Source organism: Choristoneura fumiferana, chromosome 7, assembly GCF_025370935.1.
Source record: "Choristoneura fumiferana chromosome 7, NRCan_CFum_1, whole genome shotgun sequence".
In the NCBI taxonomy this organism is placed as follows: Eukaryota; Metazoa; Arthropoda; class Insecta; order Lepidoptera; family Tortricidae; genus Choristoneura; species Choristoneura fumiferana.
Window position 1 is genome coordinate 4,704,305 of NC_133478.1, and position 27,469 is coordinate 4,731,773.

Below are 27,469 nucleotides of genomic sequence, written 5' to 3' on the forward strand. Positions count from 1 at the left end.
CCTGGAGAAATTAACTTCGTTTGACCACTTGAAGATTCCCTAAAAGGTATACGAAAAGAAATACATATAAATAACTAACAAAATTAAGAAAAACTTTTCATTATACGCAATTACCTAACCCCAACCCTCCTAACTAACCCTAATTGACCTTTACATGATGCAATTCCAAGCTCTGGGTAATTTATCTTTGCCTCTATGGCATTCAGATATTTCTGACCACTTTTTGACATCTGATAGTGTGTCACGATTACTGGAATTTGATTATTACGTAGTATATTCCACTTAGTTATAATTGTTATTGACATAAATGAAATAAACAAATAATAGTTCACATAAACTGATATTTTATTTGTAAGTACGTTGTAAGTAGGTAAGTACCTAATAAGTATTGGTGGGGGAAAAGGGATTTTTAGTTGATCTAATTTTAACCTGTAACTCTTCATACTTTTCTGAGATGATTGAGAATAGGGCTTGCATTATCCGGTAACTTTTTATTATCCGGATATTTCGGATATTTGAAATCTCAGTATCCGGATATCCGGTTATTTTGAATAATTTGAATAATTTTCCAAATATTTAAAAAAACGCTAAAAACAATTTTAAATTTGTTTCATCAGACGAATCGTGCTAATTAACTTAATCACTGATTGTCTTATACGCACGTAAAAATCATTATTTTGCCACTTTAATGAGTGAAATAACTTAAAAACACTTTATGACTTGTCTGTCTCCTGCTTGTTGTTATTTTGCCTTACGGACCAAGAGCCCACGACAGCCAGACCTTCGTTATATTTTAAAGGCTGAAAGTTTTTTTTATGCAAGGTTTTAATTTTTAATATAACTGAAAGCCGGAAAGCACTTTGCTCAGAATACTCAGAATCGAAGTAGATTCGATTCATCATGTCAGCCGAAAGAACGTCCACTACTGGACTTAGGCCTCGCCAAGGCTCTCCACTCAGACCAGTCTTGTGCTTTCCGCATCCAACGCAATTCAGCGATCTTAACCAGGTCGTCGTTCCATCTTATTGGAGGCCTACCGACGGCTCGTCTCCCGCTCCGCAGACGACATTCGAGAACCTTCTAACCCATTGGCCATCAGTCCTGCGAGCACGCTCACTGCCACTTCAGTTTCGCAATTCTTGGGGCTATTTCGGTAACCTTAGTTCTCTGCGGATATGATCATTTCTGACTCTATCCCGTAGAGAAACCCGAGCATAGACCTCTCCATAGCCTTTTGAGTGACTTTGAGCTTCCTAATGAGGCCCACCGTTGGCGCCCACGTCTCAGATCCGTATGTCATCACTGGCAACACACACACTGTCAAAGACTTTTGACTTCAAACACTGCGTTAATTTGGCCGAAAAGACACTGCAAAGCTTCCCGAATGCTGCCTAGCCGAGTCGGATTCGACGAGTGATCTTTCTCGAAGTTAGACCTACCTAACTGGATCGTTTGTCCCAGGTATACATAGTCGTCAACAACTTCGAGCGCAGAGCCTCCGACTATTACGGGAGCTGGCACAACATTAGACATGACTTTCGTCTTGTCCATGTTTATTTTTAAGCTAACTCGGTCGGAAACAACTCTGCTGAGGTCAGCGAGCATATCACTGAGGTCCTCCAGAGTCTCAGCCATGACTACAATATCGTCGGCGAATCGAAGGTGAGTGAAGTACTCCCCATTATTGTTAATGCCTCGTCCTTTCCAGCCCAGAACCTTAAAATCATCTTCCAATCCAGCGGTGAACGGTTTCGGAGAGATCACATCTCCTTGTCTGACTCCCCGCTGCAAAGGAATAGGCTTCGTGCTCTGGTACTGTAGTCGGTACTGTACTCCCTCACTCAGACCGGTCTTGTGCTTTCCGCATCCACCGCGATCCCGCGATCTTAACCAAGTCGTCGCTCCATCTTGTTGGAGGCCTACCGACAGCTCGTCTCCCGGTCCGCGGATGCCATTCGAGAACCTTCTGGCCCCATCGGCCATCCGTCCTGCGAGCAATGTGCCCCGCCCACTGCCACTTTAGTTTCGCAATTCTTCGGGCTATGTCGGTAACCTTAGTTCTACTGCGGATATCATCATTTCTAATTCTATCCCGCAGAGAAACCCCGAGCATAGCCCTCTCCATAGCCCTCTGAGTGACTTTGAGTTTTCTCATGAGGCCCATCGTTAGCGCCCACGTCTCAGATCCGTATGTCATCACTGGCAATACACACTGGTCAAAGACTTTTGACTTCAAACACTGCGGTAATTTGGACGAAAAGACACTGCGAAGCTTCCCGAACGCTGCCCAGCCGAGTCGGATTCGACGAGTGATCTCTTTCTCAAAGTTGGACCTACGTAACTGGACCGTTTGTCCCAGGTATACATAGTCGTCAACAACTTCGAGCGCAGAGTCTCCGACTATTACGGGAGTTGGTACAACATGGACATTAGACATGACTTTCGTCTTGTCCATGTTCATTTTCAGGCCAACTCGGTCGGAAACTCTACTGAGGTCAGCGAGCATAGCACCGAGGTCCTCCATGGTCTCAGCCATGACTACAATGTCGTCGGCGAATCGAAGATGAGTGAAGTACTCGCCATTAATGTTGATGCCTCGTCCTTTCCAGTCCAAAACCTTAAAAGCATCCTCCAATGCAGCGGTGAACAGTTTCGGAGAGATCACATCTCCGTGTCTGACTCCCCGCTGCAGAGGAATAGGCTTCGTGCTCTGATCCTGTAATCGGACGGACATAGTGGCGTTTTCGTACAGACACTTCAACACTTCGATGTACCGATAGTCAACTTGGCACCGCTGGAGAGCCTGCAGCACAGCCCAAGTCTCGATCGAATCGAAGGCTTTCTCGTAGTCCACAAATGCTAAGCAAAGGGGGAGGTTATACTCTTCAGTCTTCTGTATAACCTGCCGCAGCGCATGTATGTGGTCTACGGTACTATAGCCTTTTCGGAAGCCGGCTTGTTCGGGAGGCTGGAAGTCGTCAAGCCTGCGTGTGAGACGGTTTGTGATGACCCTGGAAAATAGCTTGTAAACATGGCTCAGAAGTGAGATGGGTCTATAGTTCTTCAGCAAGGTGTTATCACCTTTTTTGAAGAAGAGCACCACCACACTTCTGTTCCATGCTGTCGGCGTTCTCCCTTGGTGAAGGACGGAACTAAACAGCGTCTGAAGGCCCTTAAGGACTGGTCTACCACCCGCCTTCAGGAGTTCGGCTGTAATTCCGTCGTCACCCGGGGCTTTGCCATTCTTAAGCTGTTTGAGGGCCATACTAATCTCGTACAGGCTGACGTCCGGGATGTCTTCGGTATAGTGTCGGGTTAATCTAGCCCTCGGGTCTTTAGCTAGATTTTCGACAGGTGTTCGGGTTGTCGTGTTTAGCTGTCCATAAAACCTTTCAACTTCCTCCAACAGCTCAGGTTTGGATGAAACGATTCTGCCGTCGTCGGTCTTGAGCTTCATCAACTGGCTTTGACCAACAGACAGATCCCTGGTAAACACCTTAGAGCCCCTGTTACGCTCAATAGCCTCTTCAATACTGGTAGTATTAAATCGGCGTACATCGCGCTTCAGAGACTTTGAGATCTGTCTGTTGAGCTGCCGGTAGCGACAAGCGTCACCAGAAGACTGCAGAATCATCTCACGCCTCACCTCCATGAGCCTAAGGGTGGAATCCGAAAGCCTTTTGGTTCTAGTACGGCGGGTCTTGAAGAACTTAGACCCGACCATATGGACAGCTTCCACAAACCCGTCGTTGTAATCGTCCACCTCGCTACCTAGGCATTCGAAACGATTTTGAAGTTCGAGCTGAAAGCTCTCGGGGTTTTGGAGCTGAGCAGGTTCTGGGCGGAGCGTAGATTTCATCAGTCGAGACCTTTCAAGCTTGAACTGGATATTCAATGAGCCTCGTACCATACCATAAAATATAATAATATTAATAAAATAAACACATACATTACTTACATACACATTTACCAAAAATTCATCATCGCCACTACCATTACCAAACAAGATGTTAAGAATGAACCTAACTAATAAGTATTGCATGTAAACCTTCCTAATACAAAAAGAAATGTATCTGTGTGTATGCATACACTACACTAACCTCTCACAATGCGCGAGCGCGCGCTTAATATCAGATATTCGAATTATCCAAATTATCCGGATAATGAAGAGCTTCCTATCCGGATTTGAAAATGGGCGGATATCCGGATAATATGGATATCCGGTTATCCGGATTGCAAGCCCTAATTGAGAATAGAAACCGATCCTTTATTTTCCAAATAAATCTAACTTACCCTTTTTATATCTCTAAGCTTTGAATGAATGTCTATAAAGAGTTGAATATATTTTTTTCTTTGTTTGTTTGGATTTGAAGTTCTGACGCTTTACCAGACCTCACTTACTCAAGACGCCTTGCTGTAAATTCTTACCATTTGTGCAGGTGGTAGGACCTTGTGCAAGGTTCGTCCGGATTGCTACCACATCGTGCAGCAGCAGTATTTGCACTGTTGCGTTTCGGTGTGGAGAGTAAGACAGCCGGTGAAATTATTGGCACTTGAGGTATCCCATCTTAGGCCTCTAGGTTGGCAACGCATCTGCAATCCATCGCATCCATCGCATCCAGTCGAATAAAAAAAAGTAGAGCAGGCTCAATGGAACATCTCTTATTAATTAGGTACGTTTTTGAACATGTTTGAAACTTAAAAGCTGCCCTTGTTTGTGCTTGCCAGCCTCGAGTTCAGAATAAAAGATGCACTTCGCCACTAGCTCAATCATCCGCGATAAGTGACCATCACCAAAGTTGTCGCCTCATCAGGTACGACTCAATGCGACTTTTATCGGCACGGGCGAACTATGGGCGATAGCTAGGGACTACTAGGGATGAAGGGAAGGGGGGAGGCTTTTATGTTGCAACAGATCAATAAAATACGTCCATAACATTAAAATCATTTATACCAATCATAATTATCTTAACTAACTTGGACGGTATCGCCAGTCTTTCCAACATCACTTATACATAAAATATTTACAAAACGAGGCTTAACAACGTAGGTCAGGTCCTTGGTACAATTATCACCCCCAACCCAAGGGAGCTAAATTACTTTACAATCTCTAATGGTAACAAATGGTCACTTTTGTTCTATCACTCTTTACCGTTACTTTTGGAAACAAAAGAGAAAACAACAGAAAAACAAATCCGGGGCTAGAAACCGAAGCCAGTTCCTCAACATCTGTGACGTGCATACCAATACTTACACCTGAGGGAATTGGTGTGGACGGCAAACATTTTCTATGTGTTCAGAACCAGCTGCCTTTTAAATTACTTAGCGAATTAGCAAGCGCCATCTATGTGACATAAATATAAACAAAAAAGAATCGAATAAACAGGATTTCAGAGTAGCTATCAAAAACATAATCCAAATTCTCGTTAACATAGCCATAGTTTTAATCGCGTAAGGCATCGTCCTAATAGAACGCGAATGCACGATCATCGCGCGAGTAAGCGATGCGACCATCGCGTGTTCGCGCGATGGCAAAAACTGGGTGTCCATCATCGTCGATATCAGTGTCGAGCGAGCGCAGTGCCCCGACGACGCAATTATCGCGCGAATTTTAATTAGGACACCTATTCGAATTCAATATGTTTGATCGCGCGTTCGTACGAACTAAGTTCGCGCGTATAGATTTACAAACATTTGAGTCGCGCGACCGCGTCGTGCGATTGTCAGTTAGGACACCTATTCGAGTTCATTCGCGCTCTATTAGGACGATGCCTATTGCTAAGTGGAGCTGACACTGTATTATAGGGAGTTACGATGGCGACTGTAAGTCAGAGGCCGTTAAAAATTTCCGTTTCTAGTGGATATAGACTATCCATTTGTTTCGTTCACGCCAACTGGCTAGAAAGGGACAACACCTAGAGTGCTATGCCTATTATCTAGAAACTGGAACAGTCTTGACAATAAATTTGGTATTTACAAATGTTTCTTCGATAACGTCGACGAGTGATCGATCAACTTCTTTGAACGCTTCAACAAATCGTTGGACTTATACAACAACTGGTTCATTCTTCTGTTCTGTACATAACCCACTAATCTCTTGAAACCAATTCTTATGGCGTAAGAAACAAGCGTTATTACTGTAAACACTACTATCAAAGCGATAGCTGCAACGTCCAGTAGGTAATATTGAATGAAATTCAAATCTTTAGCTGGTGATTGAAGATGATAAGCTCCTTTATGCCTTATAACATACTCAGTCCAATAAACCGCTCGTTCTAGAGGCGTTTCTTTCTGATCACGCAAAAGCATCTGTCTTTTCATTACTTCCACTTTATACTTTGGTTCGTTGATAACTTCTTTGATAGCATCATAAAGCTTTTCGGATGTTATGTGCCGGAGTTCTAGCTTCTTTGCGTATCCATCAACTTCAGCTTTAAGAGCGTTGGCGTCGTGGTCGCAGAATACCGGGATGGTGACGATTGGTACTCCATGGTACACTGTTTCGAACATGCTGAGAAGACCTCCGTGGGTGACAAACGCCTTAATTTTAGGGTGGCCTGGAAAAAAATTGAATGTCAGTAAACTTGTAATTTTGAATTAGGTCACTTAAGGGTCCTAAAGGGGCGTGAAATTAGACAATACAATACAAATATTCTTTATTGATCACCAACATTACAAAAATAGAAAAATTCAGGTAGACAATAGGCGGTCTTATCGCTAAAAAGCGATCTCTTCCAGGCAACCAATTTCTGAGAAATTAATAAATATGAACAGACTAATGTAGGTGGCAGAGATAACAGGAGAAACGTAGAATTAATAGTTTTTTTTTTATTAAAAACAATACAAAAATATAATACCTGTAAACTACATATATACTTAATACAAAATATCATAAGGCCGCATGTGAGAAAAGGAATTTAAAAAGGAAGTTAAAGAAACAATATAAACAAAAAACGAAAAGAATAGAGAAGGATCAAAAACTGGGGATTAAGTAAGTGACAGATAGTGAGCCTTAGACTTACACACACACACACAAACATCACGCCTGTATTCCCAAATGGGGTAGGCAGAGCATACGAAACGTTACCGCTTCGGAGCCACTTTTAGCAATTTTAGGTTTAAAGTTTGACAAAAAGGTACAATAGTGATAGGTTGCTAGCCTGTCGCCTACGGTATACCTTAACCTATATCCTCAGTCGCCTCTTACGACATCCACGGAAGAAATGGAGAGGTGTAATTCTATCCCGACACCACACGGGTTAGACTTACAAGACTTGCAAGATTTGACCCAAACAAACAACACAGGTTAAATTATTTAATAAGAACTTGTAAAATACCTATTTGGGCTTTGAGATATTGCAAAATATTCACAAAATTATTCTAATTATAAATAAACCCACGTAGCTCACCCAAAAACTTTTTTACATTTCGGAGACCTCACGCTACACTAGCGCCTCTAGCGGCGAATTCAGACGCGATAGCCCTCATTACTGGCACCGTCTAAACCAGAGGTTCACAAAGAGGTCCGGTGGACCCCCAAGGACCCGCGGGAAACCAGACGGGGTCCACGTTGAAGAAAAAAATTGATATTTTGGGAATATAGTAGTAATGTAGCAGCAGGGGGTCTACCGAAAACAGTAAAACTTTGAAAGCGATCTGTGAGAAAAAAGTTTGGAAACATCTGGTCTAAACTGACCTGGTGAGACCTAATACTGGTGTTTTTCCCGACCTCTTTCCTATAATCCGTGGTATAGGTCCTATGTCTTACCTAACAAGTCCTGCTGCGGCAACCACTTGTACAGTCTCACGTTGGCAGGTATATCCGTCATGTTTTGTTCAGCATCCTGCTTCCACAGCACTCTCTGAGGCAACCTTCCCAGCGCGTTCACAATCAGCTTGTGCACAGAGAGAGGCATCTTGGACGTACGGACTGACGAACCCATGGATATGTATACGAAGCCAGCTTCACCGGCGCCCGAGATCCATTCTTCTAATTCCTGGAAAAAAAGGAGGTCTTGTACTTAGTGTTAGAACGAACCTTTTTACAAGCTTTTATTTAGTTTCACCTGACCCGTTGTCCGTCTGTTTGCAAGTTAAATTTTACCAATGTCCAGTAGTCAGATTGACTTAAAATTTGAAATACTTATGAAAACCGGGTGACAATACAATAATCTAGTACCTAGTGACATCCTGGTTGTCCAACCAGGATCGTCTCCGCAGGACGGAACTCTTCAACGGTTAATAGACTCCACTTGAAATTTGGTATGCAAAGGTAGAAATTTGGTAGGCGAAGTGCCAGAACCGATATGGCGGCGATTCATGATATGCCTAGGAATTTTATAATTTGCCTAAACTGACCAAATCATGAAATGGCGGCGTTTCATGATATGCCTAAACGTCACTAGGCAAACCGTTAAACGGTGAGTTTTGAATTATATGACGGATGTCCCTTAGCCAATTCATGAAATGGCGCCATTTCACGATATGCCTAGGAATTTCGTGATATGGCTAATTTTACGATCGGCCGCCGACATATGCGCTTGACATTCCGTTCCTATTACGGTCATGGCAGGCATGGCAGGTGTAATGGGTAGAGACCTTGAGGGAGGCACACGAAGCGGGTGTCATCTGACGGGAAATAATCACCACCAACCATGACTCTCAACAACTCATTTTGCAGGTGGTAGGACCTTGTGCAAGGTCCGCCCGGATTGCTACCACCATCTTGCTCGCTAATCCTGTCGTGAAATAGCAGTGCTTGCACTGTTGTGTTTCGGTGTGGAGAGTAAGACAGCCGGTGAAATTACTGGCACTTGAGGTATCTCATCTTAGGCCTCTAGGTTGGCAACGCATCTACAATCCTCCTGGTGTTGCGTCTATGGGCGGTAGTAATCTCTTACCATCAGGAGACCCACTTGCTCATTTGCCATCCAATCAAATAAAAAAATAAAAATGGTGAGTTACTCATTTTTTGCCTTGCATGATAGCATAATAGCTGTGGTACGAGTAGCCTAATGCTTTGCCCTATGGTCTTTGAAGCAGAGAGTCATAGGTATTGAGCCTGGGTTCGCTCCTCTGAATTTTTTAACCCCCAACGCAAAAATAGGGGTGTTATAAGTTTGAACACTATGTGTATCTGTCTGTCTGTGGCACCGTAGCTCTCAAACGGGTGGAGCGACTTGAATGCGTTTTTTTTTGAAATCAGGGTTCTTAGCAATGGTTCTTAGACATGTTTCATCAAAATCGGTTCAGCCGTTTTTGAGATATTGAACTTTAAAGAGGGGTTTTCCAACTTTATGTTGGTAAGGTTATTGGGAATGTATCCACTGAATCGCATTTGAAATTTACCGCATAAGCTTTAACTTAAGAAGCAGTTCAATGATGTAGGTCGTGTGCGTGTGTGTTAGATTACTTTATATTATAATTTTTTTTTTCTAACGATCATCGCTATTCTATTTTTAAACTGTTTTACTATTCGTACACGTTGCCAGGACTCAAAGAAGCGTTTAAAATAACCTAACCAAGGAAAAGTTGGAAAACACCCAACTTTGTCATTTCAAAGTTCAATATCTCAAAAACTGCAGAACCGATTTTGATAAAACATATCTAAGAACTATTGCCAGAAAACCTGTTTTCAAATAAAAAAAACCGCATTTGAATCGGTCCACCCGTTTAAGAGCTACAGCTAAGCATTTTAACAATAATAAGATTATCTAAGAAGTTAAAACAACTCTAATTATGATACAGAACAGCGTATTGTACCGCTATAGTATCACGGGACATAGCAGCATTGAAACAAAGTTAATTTACCTGAAACACCGAATTCGAAAAGTTCACGAACAGGATAATGCGACAAAATTTGTTCCATTTTGGTTTAACTAAAACTTTGTTATGGTATTATATTTTGTGAAATCAAAGCAGCGGCTGTTGTGTTACGTAATATAATATAATTATATCCACGCATAATGTTAAAAAAACTATAGTGACAAAAACTCACACCATACCTTTTTGTTGCCAGTGTTACGAGAGCGCTAGAAGTTTCTAAATATTTTAAAAACGTATATAAAACGCTCATAGGTATATATTTTATTTTTGAATTAATGGATGCCGTATTAAGTAACACACACTTGGTAACTAACGCTTAATAGGCTATTAAAAATATCTAGATAGATTTAGTCGTTAAGCCCTCAGGATTCTTCAATGCACTCGGAATCACAATCGCTTCCACTACTTCTTTCAGTATAACAGTATTAGATGAAGATGGAAAGAGATTGTTAATATGATCATGAACGTCGTTGAGTTGACAATATGCCCTCTGTTCCACACCACACATTTTCCCCCCTTATTCATAAAACTTAACAAGCCTATGTTAACTAACAAATGCTTTGTCCCTTTCTAACAAATACAAACGAATTTTAGCGGCATTTTAACTAAAATAGGTTTGATTGTCGTTTACGAATAAGGGGGTTTGACTCTACTTAACCAAGCTTAACACTAAGGGGCTGTTTCACCATCTATTGATTTTTATTTAACGGATTAATGTGATGCCGTGTCTGTTTGTTTCGTTCGAACAGACAGAGACAGCATCACATTTATCCGTCAAATAAAATTAATCAATGGGTGGTGAAACAGCCCCTAAATCTATATTCTTTCTGCAGGTGGCCATTAGTCAATAAAGTGGTTGAAATTTTTGTTACTCTAAACTGAATCTAAAAACTAAGCGATCCTAGCTTTTTGCCGGAAATATTTTTCGCCAAATAATTTATTTGCCAACTGTTTTAAATGGACGAACGATTGTGTTTTCTGAAACTATAATACTGTACAATACTGTGTAGTTCGCCTTTGTACATCTTATTATCCTGTGTTCTCTTATTTTCATGTGTTTTTATGTACAATAAAGAGTTTTACAATACAATACTGTAAACTATTTAGGGATTACTTCAAGACTATTTTGTAGAACCCTAGAGGTTAGATTAGGGTAAGTTTTTAACGATGCTGAATGGGTACTTCAGCATCGTTAAAAACTTACAATTAAAAAAATAATCGTTCGTCTATATTATTATGAAGCAGTTGGGAAATGAATCGTTTGGGGAACATATTTTCGGTGAAAGATTAAAAATCGAAAATTAATTGAAATATACTTACAGGATTTAATCTCTTTGCTTCTTTACAATGAATACAGGCGACTTCAGCCACATTCGGTAAATATGGCCGCGGGTACGATACAGAATAGTGTCCATTCTGAAGAATAAAGCTCACATTCTTTGCCATATCATAAACGTGGGGTATCTGCGATCCAAAATGTCTCCTTAGAACCCGTTGAAGGAAGATTGTCATCACGCTGTGCATGCCGTTGATTCCAACATGCCAGGCAGCATTCATGGCTCTATCTGCTAACCCCATGTTGTCAGTGTAGCCTCGACCGAAGAATGGGATGACGGAGTACGGAGATGGACTTCCTGAGTTGCTCAATGGCATGGCGTAGAATCCAACTGTGTTGATGTACATGAATGGCACTTTCAGTTTGTAGACGATGCCGAGGGCACATTCGGGGTAGGTTCCATCTAAGATCAGGAGGTCGAACGTCTTCCCTGATCGGAGGAAGGCTCGCGTCTCGATGTCGCTTAGAAAGGCATCGCAGACCTGGAAGAAAAATTATTTTGGTTTTACATTTAAGTTTCTAGGACAACCAGAAGTAGGTACGTTAAAGTAAGGATACACATTTTCTAATGAATTACTGTATCTTTCGATTGCACTGAAGTTTAATTTTTTCATAGCTTCAAGGGGAAGCAGACCTGTGTTTTTAATATTACTTAATTTGGAACTGACATAATTTGTTGCTACATTGGTAATTTATAACCGTTCAAAGATTAAACTTGACGCCTTTTAAAATGAAATGGCAACGAATCACATAGCTTACGAACATTAATCCCTACTAATATTATAAATGCGAAAGTAACTCTGTCTGTCTGTCTGTCTGTCTGTCTGTCTGTTACCCTTTCACGTCGAAACCACTGAACCGATTTTGATTAAATTTGGTATATAGGTAGTTTGAACCCCAAGGATCAACATAGGATACCTTTTATTCCGGTAGAGGGCGCCACCGCGCGATAACCTAGATCCGCGCAGACGTAGTCGCGGGCATAAGCTAGTTTCATTATAAAATATACTATGAGAATGATAAAGTATTGTAAACAAAAATCTAATAACAATCTTAACTTTGGTGTTAATAACTCTATATCAATTATTAATCTTCGACCGACCCCTACGCTATCTTGATGGGTACTGAGGCTGACAAAAGCATGACAAATACGAACACTTCCGATAAAATTCAATGGTAAAGGATTATACGCTTCTGTACTAACGTGCAGTATGAAAACGAAACATATATTTTACCATTTACCTCATAACCATATCGGAACACGTCCATCACTGGGAGGGGCTCTTCCCCCCTCATCTTCGCCCCCACCAGGTCATGAGACATGTAACCCCTCACGTAGGACGCCAGGCCTTCCGGAGCTATCTCCTCCAGACCCTCGATGTGGAAGTCAGGGGAGAACGGGCTTATGAAGGTTATGTTGTGGCCCCTGAAAATAAATAAGAGGACTTTTATCAACATCATCATAATTATCATTATGATTGGTTTTTTGGAGTCTTTTTGTATTTTTTATTTCAACTCCAAATTTGTTACTTTTACGGGTATCCCGTGAAACCATATCGAAAATACAAACCGAGACATGGATGCACAGAAAAACCAGAAAAAGAGACCAGCACTGACGGATTGCTGAGGACCTGGGTTCGATTCCCAGTGCTGGTCTCTAAAAGAAACAAATTGAAATAAAAGTTGAAATAAAAAATACAAAAAGACTCCAAAAAATCAATCATAATTTGATTGCTTAGTAGCGACATCTCTTGTCTGGGTGAGCGGTTAGTTCCGAAAGAGTGTGACGTCTCTCGACGAAACATAGATGTCGCTAGTGCTGCTGCTTAAGTAGCATAGTAGAAATAAGCAACCTGAGATATGTATGCATAGGAAAAATTCGTGACTAGATTCCTGTCCAGCAGTGGTGTAGGGGTTATAGCACGCAGCACGGATTGCTAAGGACCTGGTAATCAGTTGTGTTGTTCTGAGGATGGACTCTGGTTGAGTTCGAAACGATAATTTACTGATGCTGATTAATTCGATAAATTACTTCACATAATTCTATATACTAAACTTGTTTTTCCTTCTTATTTAATTATTATTTGTATTGTAACACAACTAAAGCTACACGTAAACCTCACCATTTATCTCACCTCTGACACCATAAATCGAATGCAGCCTTTATTTATCACGACCTCCGTACAAACTACGACATGACAGAAAGCAATCCTCAATGAATAACAAATGAGCATCTTCAGTCGACCTAAAGGAATAACAAATGAACAACGCACCTTCTGATGAGACCTCTGGCAAGCTCCCAGAAGGGCATCTTGTGTGATTTGGTGCCTCCCATGGTGATCATGAGGATGTCGCTGCCACACACTGATGCTGCCAAGAGTATCGGCAGACATAGTATAGGCCATCGTGAGCCTTGCTGTGAAAGAAGAAAAGTATGTTTAGTCTTAACAAGTTATAAAATATTTAGTTTCCCTATGGTATCTGTAGATGGCTAGGTTATCATCATCCCAGCCTATATACGTCCCACTGCTGGGCATAAGCCTCCTCTCAGAATGGGTGCGGATTGGTAACATCACTTTAAACAACAATTAATGAAAGTAACTAACCATTAAAGCTAAAAGTAGCTTGGCGAAATAGTAAGTCATCATTATCACCGAAAATATTATTTAAGAGCGTTTATATCCGCTGACCTGGCAACTTTGCATTTTAGTTAGTAAAAACTAACAAAAATACAACGTTGCCAGCTCAGCAGGAATAAACGCTCTTAAAAGAAACTAAATTTTGGCCTACGCCTTGTTACAAAGTAGAGCTAATGACCGGAAAAAAAAAACAAAAGAGAATCAATAATTTCGAATTTTGAATTTGTTCTTCTTTGGTTCTTTTGTAAGCAGCCAGTTGCGGGCCACAGAGGTTTTCAATTACACGGGTTGTTGTTATTGATCAAACAAAGGAGTAAATGAAGTAAAATGTATAAAGTTTTACGTGAAATTTCATTTGACGATTGAATATGAGAATTCAACAGAATATTTGCGTATGGTTAGGGTTTTGATGATTTCCCATACAGTCAACGACATTAATAACAATGCCGGCCAATTCGGGTCTATGCCGTGAGACTCGTACCATTGTTATTTGACACTGATACTTAGTCGTGCGCATGTAATAGACATAAAATATATTAACGTAATAAAGCCAAGCATTAGTATGTCCGACGAAGAGAACTGCAATTGAAGCTGTCTACAGATAAGTATACTAAAACCACAGTGTAAGAACTAAAACTGTAAGGTGTGTATGAAATAGAGTGTAGACTACAAGAAGACTTAAATAAGTTTTCACTTCTCATGCTCGTGCAGTTCGTGTTTATGCTGGATGCAGGCGACTATCGACTTTATATCCTAAGTCGATGTAGGCGACATAAAATTACGTTTTATGCTCTAGTGCATGAAGTAAAATCTTCATCTAAGACCATTTAAGGCAATCAGGTGTAAATAGTCATAAACAAAGAAGATTTTACATACTTTTTTAATATTTTTAATTTATATAAAACTAAAAATCAATCAAAATAGATGAATAAAACTAAAAAAAAATATTTATAATAGTAATGCGTGAAGAATAAAAGGCACATAGTAAGTGAACAATTGTTTCCACTGTTGCTGTTTCCTTTCCTCGGCATCGAAGTGAAAATCAGAGTGTAAAACTCTAGCATTAAACCCATTTTCCCCTCGACCGGCCCGGGTCGGCTCTCGTTGTACAATCTACTATTTGCTAATTGTTTACTATTTTATATAATATTTTTGCTACTTGCTCGATCGCTATTGTTTAACCAAATGTAGGTATACTAAATTTTCAGTCGATTTGGCCGCTGGAAGTGAATTAAATTCAAATTAGGAAAATTAGGCATTTCTATCGGATCATGAAAGACAGATTCCTCGCACATCTCTGGTGGAAACTGATGTTATGGGGGTAGGGGTTTTTTTGTTCACCAGTGGACGTCGTCTTGCTGATGACTATGATAATGAGTGCACTCTCATAATCATACATCGGGGTTTTCGGTGCGGGAATGTTTGACATTAGCCAAAGAGTAGGTATTGACATAAAAACAGAATGCACTGTGGTAGGTTTCTGCCTATCGAATAATTAATTGAAAAAAAAAAACATGAAAACGTAATATTTATATAAAAGAATAAGATCAGACATTAAGATATGAACCTGTTCTTAAGTCCCTACTCGCGCCTATTACAATTACCGACGTAGAAAGATCGTTTAGTTCGTTGAAATGGATATTTACAGAAGCTTGACTAATCCAAATATAGAAAAAATACTAATATGTATTTTGTTATGAAAATCGCGTCAACTACACTATTACTGCATGTAATTTTTAATGTTATTTTTATTATTATATTATAAGGCTTGGTAGTAAAGCTAAATTACCCCCTAAATGAGTTAAGATAAAATTGTATCATAGTTTGTATACAATTCGCAGAGAGCTTCATTAGGCATAGGCATAATATGTTTTTTTTTCAGACTAACCTCTCTGTTTATCTCTACTCTTCCTGAAATCATTCCCGCACCGAAAACCCCGATGCATGCTCATAATCTAATCATGACAAAGCTTCTTTGATAAAGCTGTTCGAGTTACTGGCACGTGAACTTCGACTTTGAGTAAGCAACTTGGAAAGTTTAACGGAAGCCCTGAGGGCAATGAGAAAAGTTCATGTTTTACTTTTTTATAGCTCGGTTGTATATCGTTCTGTTCAACTTATTATTGACCTCGTACTTTCGGTTTGGTAGGTTCACAATGAGATTTCGACTTTCTTAGTTTAATTTAACTTATTTAAAACAAGGTTAAGCTTTATTAGCGTTATTTAATAATACTTACTAGCCTGTTGCCCGCGACTCCGTTTGCGTAGAGTTCTTTTATCGATATCCCGCGGGAACAATGCATATTTTCGGGATTAAAAACTATTCTATCTCCTTCACCGGGACTCAAATTATCTGTATACCGAATTTCATCTAAATCAGTTTAGACGGCAGTCAGATCAGTTCAGCGGTTTAGACGTGAAGAGGTCACAAACAAACAAACAGACTAACAAACTTTCGTATTTATAATATCAGTGTGATAGTGGGATGTCGGTCACCAGCTTTGTTATTTTGGATATTATTTCAACATTCTTGAAATTCTTTATTCAATGAACAATTTGTGCTTTATAAAGGCCGGTAATCTTAGATTATTTGTTCTTTATAAAGTACGCGAGGACTCACGAGCTTAAAGACCAATGGAAAATTTGTATACTCGGAGTTTCTCTGTAAGATCAAATCAGTAAACACCTACTTGAGTTCTCCCATTCCATAAGCCTCCTCCTGGCTTAGATAAGCTAAGACCCAAGAATTATTGTCAAACTTAAGTGGAAGAAGGTGGGCTGAAGAGCTGACGGCAGTTGGCGCCAATGTGTTGGTGCGTTGCTACACGCACCGAAAGACGAAGCCTTGGTAGGTCCTCCACGAGGTGGATAATTTGCGTAAAAGATATGGCGGATATAAAAACGCGGGCGCCTTTAATTTCTACTCTTAAATGCCTCTCAATATCAAAAGAAAGGTATAAATAAAGCAAGGTTTGGACGAAGCCAGTAACGCTGGCGCCAAACCCCAGACAAACCAGCGCTGGCCTGCCCCGTGTTGTTTAGATGAAGCCAACTGGATTCATTTCAGTCCTAGATTATTCCTGTGCACATGAGGGTTTTCAATTTTTAACCCACGACGCAAAAAGAGGGGTGTTATAAGTTCGACCGCTATGTGTGTCTGTCTGTGGCGCCGTAGTTCTTAAACGAGTGGACCGATTTGAATGCGGTTTTTTTTATTTGAAAGCAGGTTTTCTAGCGATGGTTCTTAGACATGTTTTATCAAAATCAGTTCAGCCGTTTCAAGATCATCAGCTTTTTTGTTCGCTGCGGTAGGAATCTTAGACGCATAATGGGTTTTTAATTTACCTACTTTACTTTCAAACATATTTGGGACCTAAATTTTGAAACACCCATGTATGCTATATAACTATGCAAGATTATGGAATTCTCGGCCTGATGCTGCTACAGGATATCCAGAACACTAGTAGGTACACTCTTGATAAAATATCAGATATATCGTGTTTGGATTCGTTTTGATCAGTATTTGATTTCTTGCTAGGTCAGTGACATTGAAGACGTCAATGTCTGCAGCAAGACCAAGAAGATTTGTGAGAGAAAATGCTCCATTTTCAGTGAAGGCAGCGATTGGAGTGTCGTCAGCGATGAATATAAAAAAAAAAACAGATAAAACTATTGCTTTCAGTTTTCGAAAGCAGAAGTTCTAGTTTAAGATGTGGATGAGATTCTTGACAAACACGGCGTAGATTCGTATACGTTTGTCGATGGAAATACTAGAAAAGGTACTTAAGTAAGTTAAATATAGTCCAGAAGTTTTTAATTTTTAACCCCCGACGCAAAAAGAGGGGTGTTATAAGTTTGTTTGTGTGTGTCTGTCTGTCTGTCTGTGGCACCGTAGCTCTTAAACGGGTGGACCGATTTGAATGCGTTTTTTTTATTTGAAAGCAGGTTTACTAGCAATGGTTCTTAGGCATGTTTCATCAAATTCGATTTAGCCGTTTTTGAGATATGTATTATTTATTAATTAAAAAGGAACAATTGAGGTTACACTAAACTATCCTAAAAATAAATTAACTATATTTGAGATATTGAACTTTGAAATGACAAAGTCGGGAGTTTTCCAACTTTTTGTTGGTATTATTTAAGTTACTTGGTTAAGTTATTTTAGCATAAGTTTGAACCATAGATATTGAGTCAGGTAGCTTTGCATTGCATAACTAACTTTTACCACTCTACAAAACAAAATCATCAATCAGCGCCAGTATTACAAACAACAACCAAAGAATTGCTTAAGTTTTAATTACTTATTACAGAATAGTTTACTTAAGTACAGTCATAGCCATTGCGATACGAGAAAAACTGTTACTTAAAAGCTTTTGCACACTGCATTTGTTAAACGCGCAGTCGACGCGCGTTTACAGCGCGTTTTTCTTTCCATAGAGCCACAGAGTAATTAATAGTTAAAAGAGCAGCCGAGCTCGCGTGCGTTCATGTTTGAAAAGAGATACAACCGTGCTTAGACGGCGCGTTTAGCAAACCCGGTGTGCAGTGGCCCTTAGAGGCAATTTATACTTTGGCAGTTTAAAAATTGCGATACACATTGATTTTACATTTGTAAATTTGCAGCCGTAAATAAGAATTCTTATCATAATTACCTACCTACAAATTATCAATTTTCGAGCTTATTCTTTTTTTTGTCATGCGGAAACCTTGTTTCTTGACAATTTTTATGTACATTTTCAGGTTTTTCCATGGCAATTTAAAAATCTTGAAATTTTAACTCTACTACGTCATATGGATCTAATGTTTCACGCGAAAGCCGCGGCCAAAAGGTAGTAAAGTGACAATTTTAATAATTATATGTATTTATTGCCTCAGCGGCGTATGCGCAGTATGCGTGGCGCAATTGGATCACTTGGCCATTTCGCTTTGCGAAACTGAATCAATGTGCCAACCTTTAGTACCAATCGCCAATATAATAACACCAATATATATATTTTTTTGTAATGTCTCTGTACTGCTTTTGGTGATCAATAAATTAGTTAATAAATAATGTCAAAACGAAAAACGATTCTTTTTTATTTAAATCTCCATGAAGTTCTATTGAAGAAATCCTTTTAACGCAAGTGATTTACTGATATTACTTCTTCTAACAAATTTAATCCAAATCCGTCCAGCTCTAGCTGTTTAAGCTTATAACTAGAAGAATATTTAATGTGGATAATGAAAACAAAAGTATTTATTTATCAACTCAGAAAGGACTACATTCGATACATTTTCACAAAAGTTTGTTTACGCAAGTTTCTAACATGAAGAATCCTTTGCGAGAGACTGGAGTCTGAACTAGGTGGGTCACAGACTCACAGATCACCAGGCTCTCACCCCAAGGACGCATAAAATGACAATTACCCACGAGTACATATTCGTCATATGCTGATGTTTGCAACCAATCTGTCATCTTTTGCTTACATTTATGTATATTAACCTCGTTTTTGACATTAAAAGTGTTACTGAACACTTCTCTTGAACTCGTACCTAGTAGGTAACAGATTTTGAAATAGTTAACTATTATCTATGTATATCGAAATCTAAATTAAACCATACTTATTTTATTAGAAGACAGAATTGATCCATTCGCAAATTGCGTATTGCAAGATTTCGTAATTACGCGAGTTAAAAGATCGATTAAAGGTGCCCGCTATAAGCCAGTCAAACATACATAATAAATAGTTAAGTAATTAATAATGCATACTAACATCTCGTTTGTTTTTTAAGGTGCCGTACCGTAGTTGGCAAAAAGTTATAGAGGATCACTTTGCTGTCCGTCTGGTGTTTTTCTCAGAAATGCATGGAGGTATCAAGCTGAAATTATATTATATAATTATGTAAGTTCTCTGCTCAGGTTTGCTGACCCTTATTGGAGCACCGGCAAGCAAGACCGGTCTGAGTGTAGAGCCTTGGGGGAGGCCTATGTCCAGCAGTGGACGTCTTTCGGCTGACATGATGATGATGATTGGAGCACTAAATAATCAAACTTTTAAGTCAACGCAATAAAAAAAGATACAGTCAAAGGTGTTTCAATAGATAGCAAACTGTTGCTCACAACTTTGTCTGCAACCCACACGGGAACTTTATACTTTCCCAGGATACAGAATAAATAAATTTAATAATTAAAGTAGTCGCAGTCAGATTGCCAATTAAACGTTAAATAGGCACAAACACAGCAAGCTGTTATTGCAACCGTGATGTGTAATTACTGTATGTAACGTCAACACGTCGCAATAAGTAGGAAAAGTTTCTCGGAACAACTTTAGACGCAATTTAAGGTGAAATATGACGACGATGAGACAAACACCACCCAGCGAATAAATCTCAAACATGCGACTTGGGTTTGGCTAGGGGTAAGTACTTACTAAGTTAATCAATGACATTTTAAAGATCTATCAGATTTGCTGAAGCGCCTTGTTAACACAACTGGAGACCGAAGGGGCTATCACTCTCAAAGAATTAACATAGCAATCCAAAGAGAAAAGGCGGCCGGCCTTTGGGCACAATTCCCTTGTTCCCCGTAGGTACATAACCACCTTACATAACCAGCACTGGCAAGGGCCATGTTGTTTCCTAAATAAATTAGGTCCTGGCGCTTCGCCGGCCGCTGCCGCCGAACGCTCGCTTCGCTCGCTCGCTCGCGCGTTTTGTGGTCGCAATGAGAGTTTTCACAGAGGCAAAATATCGCTACAGTGCTTTCATTCTAGCACGGTGCAGGTGACACTTGATGTACGTTTCGTTTTACTCAAAAAAGGTTGGTGCGGTCTAAATATATGGAAGTATATTTCAGTTGTAGCCTGAATATGACTGGCGTAAAATATTTGAACATAAAGAACTATGTTATACGAAATAAATTTAAGTTATCAGATTTTTATGATCAATTAATTAAATTCAAAGCACAATTAAATGAAGAAACGTAATATGCATGTAACGTAACACCACAGACTTCGGATCATGGGTTATATCGGTACTTATTAATTGGTAAGTAACGAATAATTTTGCAAACTCCGTTTAGCCTTACCTAAGTGGCCAATAATATTCCAACCTAGAATTTCACTAATATTCTCATCAAAATTAACGTAATAATTAGATTAATGATGACATTAATTATGATTTATATTTTAAATTATTATTTTTTACGACTCAAGTTTCGACACTGACTCTCTAATCTTGTGATATTGACAGCGGTCACCCGCACCATGCTACAATGAAAGTACTGTAGATGGCGTTGGTATCGTGAGATCCGTTTGACGTTTGCTTGCGATTGGCTCATTTAGTTATTTAACGAATCACGAGCAAACGTCAAACGGACCTCACAATACTAACGCCATCTAGCGATATTTCGCCGCTGTGAAAACCCTCATTGTACCACTCCTCGCTTTGCTCGTCGTCGTGCCTAATTTTCCAATAGTTAAATTAACGGTAAAAGTGACCAATTACATTATTGAAATGTGTTTGAAATAGGAGATATTTGTACCGGGAATAATGGTAATATTTTTGTGTAATTTCGTCTAAAACCCTTATAACAATAATAATAATTCTTTATTTGCTTAGAATAGGTAATTAGATTACAAAGGATGATACAGATAAATCAGTAAACTTATTCTGCTATATGTATTTAATAGTTGACATATTAAATACTAGCATGCAAATATTACATTCATCAGATCCTTAGATCATTTAAGACGAGATGAGCCTTTGTACACCTGTTTCCATGCCACCTACCATGCTACCTGGGCACATTGCCCGTCATCGTTTATAAAAACCAAAGTTGGCCGTGACAGGTTGTCATTTTTGATTGTCCGTACCGGTGAACAGTGATTTCGTGCAAAACCAGGTCAACAAAGTCTAGCGTTACGAAAGACGGCGTTTCTTATCACACGTAAATAATTTAATCATCAGTTTACGCTACCAGAACGTTAATTATAACAGATTTAATTTACAACGTAAATGACAGAATTATAACAAACCATTACTAGGCACAAGGGTAGTGATGGGACACAAACGAATGAATGAAGAAGAAATGAAGTGAAGAGAAGTGAATGAAGTTTATCCTGTGGGTTATTTTAACTTTAATTTAGCTTTTTGTGGTGTTTTTTGTTGCAGAGTTATTTGGAATAAATTGTTAACAGCTTTTTTCCAGACCAATGGACTTAATTTTGCCGCAGACCGGATACTTGAGCTCCTAAAAGATCGAGCGTCATCTGCTCACATCATTTCGAGCTATCTTGTTTTGAATGTTTACAAATGAAAAATGAAAATATATTGTATTGTAAATTATATAATAAACATGTTCATGAAAATTATGTTTGTAATTATTTTTTGTAATTACGTTTTAATTTTTAACTTTTGTACACTGCGGCGCAGGAAATTCCTAGCTTTACAGACCTAATGATTGGTAACACAGTTAGATTTCACTTATAGCCAGATTTGGAATAAATTGGTACTTACATTGTCTCCACTACATTCAGCAACCCTCTTATTTAGCTTTATAGGCGTATTAATCAATAATTAATCGGATTTCTACAATTCTCTGAAATAAAATTACGAGTAGGTGAATCCGCAGCGAAAAACTATTAAAATTCGTGAATTTTTTACTAAATGATGACCACTTTTATTTAAAATATATTAACTTAATTTCAGCCATTCATTCTTCCTTTGATGCCCACTCAATTGCATCGGTCTTTACACATGCCACATCACTAGATCGAGTGTAAGTGTTCGTTTAAAAATCATTTTGATTACGACAACATGTCCATTGGTGTGCGTTCTTTACATTTGTGTCACTATTTTGTTTTGGTAGGCATCTGTAGGAACGCAATTTATTTTAACATGAGTGTGCGGCAATGCGTAGAAGTGTGCTATACGTGCTTTACGTATTTGGCAGAAAAAGTAAAGGTACGTCAAAGGCTCATCCATCTTAAATGATCTAAGTCTAAAACCGCAACGAAGGCGGCCTTTCAGTTTGAAAGCTACGATACCACAGACAGACATTGGCGTCAAACTTATAAGAGCCCTCATTTTACGTTAGGGGTTAAAAAGAAGTTATGCTTTAAGGATTCTGTTTTTCCACTGATGGGTATAGCCATAAAAATCGCTAAACTCTTCTCAGTTATATAACATCCCACTTATATTTTAAATGCGAAATTTTGAAAGTCTGTCAGTTTGTTTGTTACGTTTAGATAAAAATCGGTATATTTCGATTGTTTGAGTCCCGGGGAAGGATATAGTATAGTTTTATCCCGCAAAATTGCATAGTTCCCGCGGGATAGCGATAAAGGAATTCTAAGCACGGGATCGCGGCCAACACCTACTTTAAAAATATTAGGCAAAAAATTGTAGCCTAACAAAAGGATTTGCAAGAGCTTTGTTTAAATAACAAACCATGATCATAAACCGTCAATTGGTGATTGCCGGATATTCTTTTTCCGTTTAAAATATTTCATTTTGAAAGACATTGTCAAGGTGACAGTGGCGTAGGTGTGAAAATTACACTAAAGCTATTTTGTATACACAGCCGGGTTCAAGCTAACACAAGAATAGAACCAACCAAGTGCGAGTCGGACTCTCGCACTAAGGGTTCCGTACACATTTATAGGTATTTATCAATATCTGGTATAGCAAAGCCCCTCTTATAAGCAAAATGTACGCAGTTTGGGTCATTCAAATACCTTTTTAATGGCTGTATCTTTTAACTGCACTGACTTAGATTAGAAGTTTGATTTTTATATAGCTTCAAGGGACTGTAGACCTGAGTATATGGTTTTAATTTCAACTCGATACTTCTACGCGTTCCTGAGATAGAGGGTCTTGATAGACAGACGGACGGACAAAATGATCCTATATAAGGGTTCCATTTTTGACGTACGGAACATCTCATAATCATCTCGTATCAAGATATCTCGTGTCAAGACATATTATGTAGGTAAACTATCTGTGGGCAAAATTTCATTAGAATAAGTTCAAAATTTGCGGATGCGAAATACTGGGAATTTTTTGCTACGTGTCCGTAATGTAAACGAATGTGAAAAAAATCCCAACCTGTGTTCTCACAGATGATGATGATGTTGGAGATTAATTCCGGCTTCGAAGGATTCGGTCATACATCGCATTCTAAATTGCTTCACCTATGATTTGTATACGCATTGCGCAATCCAAGACGATGCGAGACGATACGGGTCAACGAACTTTAATATACGTATTGTTGTGTACGTTACACTATTCGTGACAAGTCATTTTGGAGATGTTGACTTATTAAGTTTACACTCGAAAAAATCATGTTCTCTTTTACAACAATTTTCAACATACTTAATGGGTCCCACTGAAGAACATCGTTGCTGGTTGCCGCATCATTATGCTGGGCCCAATTTACAATATTCGATAAGTTTTCTAATATATATATTTTTTGTTTGTCCAATATGTGAAAATAAATGTTTCTTTCTCTCATACATAACTTTGTCTGTTGCTAAATGCGCCAAGAGCACGAGGACATTAAAAAAAAAGTTTTCCTGACTCTTTGACATAGGTACAGTCGAACAAATTGAATCATAAACCTGGGAGGAACCTTTGTGCTACTAATGTCATGTTGACATCTCATACTTTTGTCAAGGAAATCATAGCGAAATTGATTATTAACAGGTTCCACCCTGGGTCATGATTCAATTTGTTCGACTGTACCCATTTTGTTTGATTTGGCTCGTCCTAATATTACAATTATTACGAAAGTTTTTGAGTAAGTGTTCATGCATGTGTGTGTGGGAACCTTTATGTATAGGTAAGTAACACATAGGCTACTTTTTATCCCGATATTTCCGCGGGATTTATCTAAAATCGCATAATCTTTACATCTAAGTCTACCTCTAACTTTTTCTTTATTACATTAAACGAAATGTATACAATAATTAACAAAAAGAAATAAAAATTTAACTAAAACTAACTTACTCTAATTCTAAAAATCTATATTTACAAATATCACCCAAGTCGCTGCTATTGGGCAGGGTACCCATAAGGTTAGCTGCGTTTCCTATAGTATAGTTGTATATGGCAATGCCAAAACGTTGACCGAGGAAAGAGCCAGCCCTACTATGGTCACCTGTGGAGCGCATTTATTATTGCTCGTAATTATTTATTTTTCCTGTAATTTTGAGAATCATTATGTAGGTTTTGGGAATTCTCACAAGATTTTAGTGACAATCAGAACTAATGGTAAAGCCGTGGATAAAGAGATAAATATATTGAAAGGCAAGTATTGTTTGAATAAATTCACATTTGTACCAAACCACTTCGTTTTCTGCGCATGTAATTAAAATTACACAAGTTACATTTCAATCAGTGTGTCCCTATGAAATTCAATCATTTTATCTTGTGCCTAATGTGTTATTGCGGCTCTAAATCTTTGTATACGATGGAAACATGCCATTGCCGTAAACTTAATGTGACATGTTGTATCATAAAGGTTTGAATGAATAAAATTTTAATAATTCGAACACTGTTTTTTTACAACTTACAAGACAATATACTTACAATACTTTGAAAATTTTACGTACTTAGCCAAACGGTTTAAATAAAGTTTAATGACCTTTGTATTTCTATGTAGATGATATCATAGTTAATACTTGTATGACATCAACGCGCAATTAACAAATAAACTCATCAAACGTTTCACATGTATTCCTAATAACCTAAATAAAACGCTTATTCGCTTACAAGAAAAATCTATCCTACACGTAATATTTTGACGCACAAAATATTTACGCGGGATACATGGAGTTGCTGATATTTTCGCTTGCATTATCCAGAAGTAGTATTCTAGCCACATTCACTCGTTTTCCAGATTCGATTGAAAATTTCGTTGTGAAGTAGGGTTCTATGGTTTACGCGTAAAAATTTTGCGATAAAAAAGCTTGTAACGTTTAGTTTACGGGTTCCAATTCGCTTTGCTCGTGAGTTCGTGACCATTTCAGTAAAGAAATCCAGGAATATTCTAAGTTTAAATCCGATCTTAGTTTTCCTTCTTACTTTAATAGTCCGGTCGTAACGCCGCGTGATCATTAGGTATTCTTATCGTCCGTGTTTAATAGCCGCAGGAACTGACTTGATCACCTACTTGGTGGTCTCTACCAAATAAGCCAACACTTAACGTTCCTCTATTGTCTCCATCAATGTACATTTGTACATGAATAATACTTTTACATGCATTTTATTATGTTAGTAGGAAAACGCATAGATCTTAACTCTATTTCACGCCATTGTAAAATTAAAAGGCGTGTACAGGCATGGAAATTAGCGTTACAAAGCAAGAGACGCATACAAATGAGTGGATAAACTTCAATACAAATACCAGTGGATACAACAAGGAGTAATACATTTATTGGTACATTTTAGGAATCTGTCTCATTGTGAAAACGCTTGCAACTTGGAGAAGCTTCAAGTAATTAAGATTATATACTCAGCGGCACAAAATTTGGCCCACTACATACAAAATTACTTATTTCTGCATACATTTGAGGGCCAGATTTGTTGCCGCTCAGTAATTTTAACATCCGAATTTTAAAGGTACCAAAAGGTGTCTTAAATTATTTGAATTGAAGATAATTACGCAGCCTCTAGGCTCTAGTAGAGCTCTAAAAGCAACAGCTAAAAACAAAATAAAATGACTACCTACTTAATGATAATTAATGAATTGTTCTAAGTGAGCGCAATATTCGCCAATAAACGTCATAGTTTGGCGAAATTAGTGATGTAACTAAAATTATGTACCTTTTTTGAGAATAAATTTAAAAAAAATAACTTGGCTGTAATCTATCCACTGAAGTTAAATCTGTATTCAAAATGCGAAAAAATACTACAGGATGAAAGTGATTTCGAAAGCAGGAAACGGATTATAACGTATTAACTGGTTGACGGCTGATGGCCGATGTCAGGGCTGGCGGCCTAATTAACGGTTAATTAGATTGTTTCCGGATCCACGTGGAAATGAGAGAGAGCATGAAAGATGAAAGTGAGCGCGAGGGCACAGGACCAAAACTACACGAGACGTAAGTATTAAAATGTTTATAGGTGTCATCGAGAAACCTAAATAGCATGCCAGGGTAAAAAAAAAAGCATGCTGATTCCTTTGTATGAAATGTCAACAAGAATATAGGTGGGTACTTAGGGAGTTACAGTAACAAATGAAAACGTTTGTAGTCTAACATCTGTTAGCATGGTGTACGGTTGTGTTGCTCTGAAGATGAGCTCTGGTTGAGTTCGAAACGCGTCAAACGAAGCGAGCGTGTAGTGTGGTGGTGGTGATAGATTGGTTTGTGTGATTTGTGTGTGTTCTTACAGTGTCACTGTGGAGGTGGAGGAACTGCAAGAACACACATATCTTGCATAAACTTAGCTGTCTTAAGGTCGCGGGTGAGCAAAGAAATTATTTTAGTTCACGTCAACAAGACACTTGCAGTGAAAAGGTTCCAATCTGAGTTTCCTACATTGGAATTGGGACTTGATCACGACTAGGTACTGTTTTTTTGTCGGGATCTCGAAAACGGCTAAAACGATTTCGATGAAATTTGTTATGTAGGGGTTTTCGGGGATGAAAAATCAATCTAACTTGGTCTTATCTCTGGTAAAACGATTG

The 27,469-nt window shown here is 38.7% G+C and overlaps 2 protein-coding genes across 2 annotated transcripts in view; both read right to left on the reverse strand.

Annotated features, from left to right (window-relative positions):
• LOC141429900 (uncharacterized) overlaps positions 1–477 on the reverse strand; it is a 43,929-nt gene extending 43,452 nt beyond the window's left edge. Inside the window, exon 1 of the mRNA XM_074090458.1 lies at positions 430–477. Within this exon, the coding sequence (XP_073946559.1) occupies positions 430–477 (48 nt within the window). The remainder of the gene's footprint in view (positions 1–429) is intronic.
• Positions 478–4,933: 4,456 nt separating this feature from the next.
• Positions 4,934–27,469, reverse strand: part of LOC141429553 (UDP-glucuronosyltransferase 2C1-like) — a 56,726-nt gene continuing 34,190 nt past the window's right edge. The window contains exons 3-7 of the mRNA XM_074089906.1: positions 13,435–13,577; positions 12,404–12,587; positions 11,146–11,643; positions 7,769–7,997; positions 4,934–6,557 (exon numbers count right to left, since the gene is read on the reverse strand). Coding sequence (XP_073946007.1) covers positions 5,974–6,557; positions 7,769–7,997; positions 11,146–11,643; positions 12,404–12,587; positions 13,435–13,577 — 1,638 coding nt within the window. The 3' untranslated portion in view covers positions 4,934–5,973. The remainder of the gene's footprint in view (positions 6,558–7,768; positions 7,998–11,145; positions 11,644–12,403; positions 12,588–13,434; positions 13,578–27,469) is intronic.